Source organism: Phyllostomus hastatus, unplaced genomic scaffold, assembly GCF_019186645.2.
Source record: "Phyllostomus hastatus isolate PE091 unplaced genomic scaffold, TTU_PhHast_1.1 phas_contig_716, whole genome shotgun sequence".
In the NCBI taxonomy this organism is placed as follows: domain Eukaryota; kingdom Metazoa; phylum Chordata; class Mammalia; order Chiroptera; family Phyllostomidae; genus Phyllostomus; species Phyllostomus hastatus.
The window spans coordinates 124,252-131,347 of NW_025333946.1; the positions used below are offsets into that span (position 1 = coordinate 124,252).

At 62.2% G+C, this 7,096-nt stretch overlaps 1 protein-coding gene across 2 annotated transcripts; it reads right to left on the reverse strand.

Annotated features, from left to right (window-relative positions):
- Positions 1-3,437: 3,437 nt before the first annotated feature.
- On the reverse strand, positions 3,438-6,412 carry LOC123825908 (class I histocompatibility antigen, Gogo-B*0201 alpha chain-like). Of its 2 annotated transcripts, none has more exons than XM_045849556.1 (8): positions 6,311-6,389; positions 5,840-6,109; positions 5,363-5,638; positions 4,810-5,085; positions 4,614-4,727; positions 4,149-4,178; positions 3,959-4,009; positions 3,438-3,805 (listed from the first exon to the last, which is right to left on the reverse strand). In XM_045849556.1, exons 1-8 carry the CDS (start codon positions 6,381-6,383, stop codon positions 3,801-3,803), a joined length of 1,095 nt encoding a protein of 364 aa, XP_045705512.1. In that variant the 5' UTR covers positions 6,384-6,389; the 3' UTR covers positions 3,438-3,800. The 2 variants fall into 2 exon arrangements, with proteins under 2 accessions (XP_045705512.1, XP_045705511.1); XM_045849555.1 differs by having other exon boundaries at positions 3,454-3,805; positions 3,959-4,006; positions 4,146-4,178; positions 6,311-6,412.
- Positions 6,413-7,096: the final 684 nt, after the last annotated feature.

Consider the following 7,096-nt stretch of genomic DNA (forward strand, 5'->3'; position numbering starts at 1 on the left):
TCCACACGTAGGGTCCTGGTGGGCACGATCTCCCTCCCTGGAGCACAACTGCACTTTCCCTTCCCCCTCCCTCCCCCACAGGTGGGCGTGTCCTAAACCCTAAGGGACCCCAGGAGACTTGCAGCCAGGGGAGCGCTGGGCAGCAGCAGCTCATCCCAGGCTGACCCCTGACTATGCCCAAGGCCCCCTTTTCTCTGACTCCCCAGTGAGCTGACAGCAGCCCCACCTGGTCTCCTGTTGCTTCTTCTGTTCTAGGCCCTTCCTTGCTTCACCGTCCGCAGGGAACGTTAATAACCGTGTTCTCCAAAAAAGAAGAGTCTCGGTGGGAGGCAGAGACCACTTCCCTCCATGAAAGAGGGAAACCCAGGTCCCCAACATTCGTGCATGTGGACACGGCACGAGGCTCCACCCATCAGGTGACCACATGCCAGACTCTGACTCAGGACGTGGTGACACAGAGAGGCTGGGACTGAGCAGAGGGCACTCAGCCAGGGTGGTGGGAGGGGCAGCAACAGTGTCCGGGCACCAGAGCAGCAGAGACAGCAGTCTGGGCCTCGGTGCCCAGGGTCCCACCTCAGGAGAGTTGGTGGGTGAGCGGTGACATCTGTGCCTGGCAGCAGGGCAGCGGGGCCTGTGTGGGACCCGACCCAGGCTGGGCTGTGGGCTGTTCCTGGCTGTGCAGCCTCTGGTGTGTTTTGCAGCTTTCCCCAAAACAGCACTAGAACCCACTATACTGCTTTATATCTAAATTAGAAAAAATTAGGATTCCATTATTTGCTCCAAGAAATATACCTGGGGAACAGTTTCACTCAGAGATTTTATTATGCTGACCTGGGGCCACCTCTTCAATCTCCCACCTGACTCTACCCCGTGGTGGAGAGAACGACTGTGATTCCCAACATCACGTCTCATCAATGACAATATTTGTCCCCTCTTTTCTTTCTGTGGGAAAAAAAATACTAAATGTGCACTGAAGACCCCTCCCACCTTGAGCCCCGTCACTGACCTCAGTGGTCCCGGTCTGGCTGAGCCCCAGGAGGGCTCGTGGGGCTTCTTACAAACCCCCGGCCTCTCCCAGACCCACGTCTCAGGGGAACAGGCCCCAGGCCAGGATCACTCGTGTGACAAGCCCTGCAGGTGAGGCTGACGCACAGCCGTGTGGGGTCCTGTCTGGGTTCCTGCTGCTGAATGTGTCACCTGAAGGCCAGCAGCATCCACACCAGCCTCGTTATGAATCCAGAATCCCACTCTCTGCTCCAGACTCTCTGAGTCTTAACAAAGCGTGCAGGAAAGTTGTGGGCACAAGAAAGTTTGGGACTCAGTGCTCAACAGCCTTCTAGACTCAGAGACAGACTGTGCAGGCGGCTCTGGCGTGCGGTCCACTCAGATCGCTCAGCACTGGGGCCCTGGGTTCAGTCCTTCTTCCTTCATCTTCTGTAGCTGTCACCCCCTTGGTGACCTCGCCCGTGCTCATGGCTTAAATAGCACTTATGTGTGTGGCCTCCCGAGTCTATCTGTGCAGCCCAGACATCCCCCCATCTCCAGACTCAGCGGTCCGCCTGCCAGTTGGACGACTCCCTGGGATCTCTCACAGATGTCTCAGCTCCACCGTCTCTGACAGTGAACGTCTGTGACGTCCCCTCAGATACGCTGCTTCCAGAGTCTCCCCATCTCTGCTGACGCAACTCCATTTCTTCTTGTGTCCTCTGAGATGTTTGCTGACCTGGACTCCTCTCCCTCATGCCCCAGATTAAGCATCAGGAATGCCGTCAGGTCCCCCTCAGAAGGCATCCAGGATCCCCCCACACCCACTATTCCTGCCGCTCACCCCGGGAAGCATCCCCACCCTGGAGCCCGGCACAGACCCCTCCTGCATCCACACTGCCTCCCTCACCTCCCAAGTCTGCCCCCAGCACAGCAGCCACTGGGACCCACTAAAGGGGACGTCAGGCCATGTCTCCTCCTGCTCTACACTGTCCCCTGACCCCGCCTCACTCAGAGCACAGTCGTGCCCTTCCAACGTCCTCCAGGCCCACGTGGTCTGGCCGTGCCTCTCTCCCATCTCCCTCACTCCCTGCTCCATTCCCACACTGACCCCCACCCCTCCTCCTTCTTCCCAGACTCCAGACACACCGCTGCCCCGGGGCATTCGCACTGGAGGGTCCCCTGCCTGGACAGAACTTTCCCCAGACATCCTGGTGGGTAGTGTCCCATATCCTTCAAATCTCCCCTCAAGGCCACCTCCCCAGTGAGGCCCACACTGACCACCCACATCAAGCAGCCACCTTCCCTGTCCCCACAGCCCACACTGGGGACCACCATCCCCCTGCGTCTTCCCAGACCACTCCCCCTCCCACAGACACCTCCCTGTGTGCTGTGCTCACACCCACTGTCTCCCCACACAGCACGGGCCCCAAGAGGCCGGCAGTGATCCCGACTGTGCTTCAGTGATGTCCCCACATGCAAACCCAGTGCCACACGTCTGTCACACAGCCATCAGTGCTTCACAGATGGTCAGGGTAGAGCACCTCCCTACACTGCAGGCTGTGTCTGTATTAACGTGGCCTCAACCACAGCAGCTCCGTGGCAGCTACCACACCATGTGCACTCACACCGACATCGATGCCCCCGCACTTTCCCCACAGAGCTGCTCCCCTGAGTCCACAGCAGACCCCGCTCTGTGCATCCTGGAGTGCGCACCGCAGCCAGCACTGCAGCGAAGGGCAGGGGGAGGGCACGGGTGAGCAGAGCAGGATTCCAATGGGGACTGATCTAGGATGGGAAATTGTGGGATCCCAGCTCTGCTCGGTCCTGAACTCGGTTCCTTTGAGAGTTTAGGATGAGATGAAAGATCAGCCAAGCCCTAGAGGAGGCAGGAGCAGGATGAGTCTGACAACTCATCTCTCCACACCCCAGACTCCTGTGTGCAGGGACCCCCTGGGCCTGGTGGGGACAGTGACAGGCAAAACACCTCTGCTGCTGACAGACAGGGGACACCCAGAGGAGAATGAGACCAGGACTCCTAACAAGGACAAACGCAGTCCTGCTGCTCTACAGAAACAAAGAAGCAACAAATAAAGACCCAGAAGATGGGGCTGAGGGTCCGACCCAGGCCTGAGCCTCGGCTGACCCGGCCTCACACAGCCCTCGCTGCCCGCGGTCCTGGAGACGGGCTCCATGGGGACAGTTTACAAGGCCCGGGGGATGCTGGTTCCTGTGATCCCAGGTCCTGCTGGGACACGGTTCCACTGAAGGGACAGGACAAAGGGGCAGAGGGTGACCCAATGGAGGAGGGACCACGTCAAAGCCCACGATGCACTGAGCACTGACTGGGCACAGCCCCGACCATGCTCGGTCCTCACAGCCCCTCCTGTCCCTGCCACAGACTCAGCACAGCACACACACGAGTTCTGTAAAGTTCTTGATGATTCCATTTATTTCCTCTCAAAACTTAGGGTCTTCAACTTTTTAATTAACACATCAACCACTCATGGCAAGAACTGAAAAACATCTAGATCCTTACTTTAATGAGGAGTGAGAAGGTGCAGCTCAGGCACCAGGAAACACAGACAGGGGTGGGGAGGCCCAGCCCACCCTCTGCTGGAGCAGGGGAGTGTGGGGAGGGGCTGGTGGATGGGGTGGGCCCGCCTCCTACCTCCTCAGTGATGCTGATGGGAACACAGACATTCAGATGCCAGTTGCAGAAGCAGAAGTGAGATGTCCCTGAAGTCACAAACAGGGGCTGGTGTGTGTGTGTGTGAGGAACCTTCCATCACTCATTTCCCGACAGGGCAGCTGTCTCACGCTGGAGAAGAAGATAATCGTGAACAAACATCCATCAGTTGCTGTCGGTGGTGACATCTGTCCAACAGCCCACCTCGTGCTCAACATGGCCCGGAGGGTCCCCATTACCCAGTCCCATCCCCTCCACCGAACCCTCCCCATGTCAGGGCCTCACCTTTACAAGCCGTGAGAGACACATCTGAGCCCTGGGCACTGTCACTGCCTGGGGTGGCACAAAACAGGATGTGGTCAGAGCCCCCAGGACAGGAGACCAAAGGAGAGACTGGGGGTAGGGGCAGGTCCCCCATGGGCTCCCTGTCTACACCAACACAGGGTCTCAGGGGTCCCCCCTCCATACTCACTGGCAGCCTGAGCGTAGGTCCCTCCTTTCCCACCTGTGGGAAGAAAACATCCTGTGAGACACCAGGGAGGAGGCAGGGCCCTGAGGTCCTACAGGAAGCCCTAGTGCTGGACCCCAGGGAAGAAGTTTCCAGAACTCTGACTACAGACCCAGGACAGGATCGGGAAACCTGAGGGAAGTTCATGTGCAGGGACTGGACCCACCGCCCTCCTGCAGGTCTGTCCTCAGCAGGGACCCTCCCCTTGAACCTGGGACTGTTGGGAAGCAGGTCCCCATCCCCAGAGTCATCAGGGTGATGAATCTGTCCCTTATCTCACACGTGCCTTCCTAACCAGTCAGTGTAGCCAGTAGGGCCCCAGACTGGCAAGCACATGAGTGAAGACGATGCTTCCCTTTAATGACTAGGGACACAGGTCTCCTGGGCTTGAGACCCCCGGTGGGACAAGAAATCAGACCCCACCCACCCTACCTGAGCGCCTCCTCCCCCACATCACAGCTGCAGCCCCCACAGCTCCAAGCAGGACCAGGACACTGAGTAGGACGCCCATGATGACGATGATGGTGTTGGTCTGAGGAGGCGGCTCTGCAAAGGGACAGGAAGGTGAGGGCCCTGCCCCCCAGGTCTCGCCCCAACCCCGCTGAAGTCCCTGGAGGACCCTCCTCACCCCATCTCAGCGTCAGGGGCTCCCGCAGCCCCTCGTGCTGCACATGGCACGTGTATCTCTGCTCCTCCCCACGCGGCACCACCACCGCCGCCCACGTCTGGAAGGTCCCGTCCCCCGCGGGCCTGGTCTCCACCAGCTCCGTGTCCTGGGTCTGGTCCTCCCCGTCCCGCCGCCAGGTCAGGGCGATGTCCTCAGGGTAGAAGCCCCGCGCCCAGCACCTCAGGGTGGCCTCCCGCTCAGAGGTGGGGTGGCGGGTCACTCGGGCCTCTGGAGGGTCTGAGGGGAAAGGTCAGAAATTTGGGAGCTTCCAACGGCCGTGGGGCAGTCCAGCAGCGCTCCCGTGGCCGTCCTGAGACTGGACAGGACAGTTGCGGGGGTGCGAAAACTGCAGACCCAGCCTGGACATCGCCGCCTGGGCGGATCCTCTGGTTTGTAGAAAGTTCTAGAACCAAAGGGACGCAGCGCTGGTGGAGGCCCGTCTGAGCGGAGAAAAGCGTTTCTGCTCCAGACTGGGGAGCACGGGGCCCGGAGGGCGGCCCAGCGAGCCCGGTACCTGCGCGCTGCAGCGCCTCCTTCCCGCGCTCCAGGTACCGGCGGAGACACTCTACGCACTGGTCCTTCAGGTAGTTCCTCCTTCTCTCCGCCCAACCGGCCGCCTCCCACTTGCGCCGGGTGATCTGAGCCGCCGCGTCGGCCGCGGTCCAGGAGCGCAGGTCCTCGTTCAGGGCGATGTAGTCGGCGCCGTAGTAGGCGGACCGGTAATACCCGCGGAGGAAGTGCCGGTCTGGCCCCACGTCGCAGCCGTACATCTGCTGGAGGGTGTGAGACCCTGACCCCGCCCCGAGGTCAGCCCCGCCAGCCTCCCCGGTCCCTCCTGGACTGGACCGGCGGGGATCAAACCTAAACCGAAACCGAACCGGGTCAGAGTCCCGCGGGCTCCTCTCGGGGTGAAGCTCGGACGCGGACACTCGGGGCGGCCCCGCCCGTCCGCGGGGAGGGGGGTCGTGCCGGCCCGGCCCCGCGCGCTCACCGTCCGCGCTCTGGTTGTAGTAGCCGCGCAGGGTGTTCAGGCCCACATGGTAATTCTGTGTGTTTTCCTGGGAGATCCGCGTCTCCGTGTCCCAGTACTGCGGGTCCACCCGCTCCATCCACGTCGCCCGCGGCTCCATCCTCGGGTTCGCGGCGTCGCTGTCGAACCGCACGAACTCCGTGCCGTCCACGTAGCCGACGGAGAAGAACCGGGCCTCCCCGCGGCCGGGCCGGGACACCGCGGTGTGGAAATACCTCAGGGAGTGCGGACCTGCGGGCGGGGAGCGGTGAGGCCGGCGGCCCTCCGCGCGGCGCGGGTCCCGGGTCCGCGGTCGAGGGGACGGAAATGGGACGGGGAGAGGGATCTGGGGTCCGGACCGGGGTGGTGGAGACCCGCCCTCCCCGGGGTCCCGCGCCCCTGTCGGTCCGCGCTCCTGCCCGCAGAGGCCGACCCTCCGGACCCCGCGCTCACTCGCCCCAGCCGGGGTCAGCGCCAGCGTCCCTGAGAGCAGCAGCAGGAGGCTCAGGGACCGCATGATGCGCATCCTGGGAGTTTGGGGAGACGCTGAGCAAGGACGCGCCAGCTGGGACTTATAACCCGGACGGTGGTGACGCTGATTGGCTGCTCTAGACACCGGCCACCAATGAGACAGGCAACTCGTGTCGCGTCACGAGTATCCGGGAAGTAGGCCCAGGTGGACAGTCTGAGAGGGAGAAGTGAAACCCGGGAGACTGGACTCCCCGACGTGGAGCTTCCCGGCCCAGACTCCGCCCTCCGGCCCGGACCCTGAGCGCCGGGCCCGGCCCCTGGGACTTTGCCCCGATCCCCCTCCTCCTCCTGCTCTGAGAGCTCCTTGTCGCACGGTGTCCCTGAGTCCGGGCCCCGAGTCTGTCGGGGGAACCAGGGAGCGACCCCCAGGCTGGGCCCAGCCCCCTTCCCTCCCCTCTGTCCCCGGAGCCCCTCTCCCGGGCACGGACTCTGCCTCCCACCCCTGACCGCCCCCCGGACTCTTCTAGAAGGAAACTCACCCCCGGGGACTTGACGCCGGAGAGGAGCGGCCCTGGGAACGGGGGTGGAGGGACCGGGGCTTTCCCGTTGGTCCCGGAGGAACTGTGCCTGAAACGCCGACAGAGGTTCTCGGGGTCCAGCCCCCTCGTTGTCCGTGAGACCCTGACCCTCAGGGAGCTGATCATCTGTAAAGGGGGGTTTGGGCCCCTCCGTGCAGAAACGTGTCTGACCAGCCCTGCAGTCAGACCC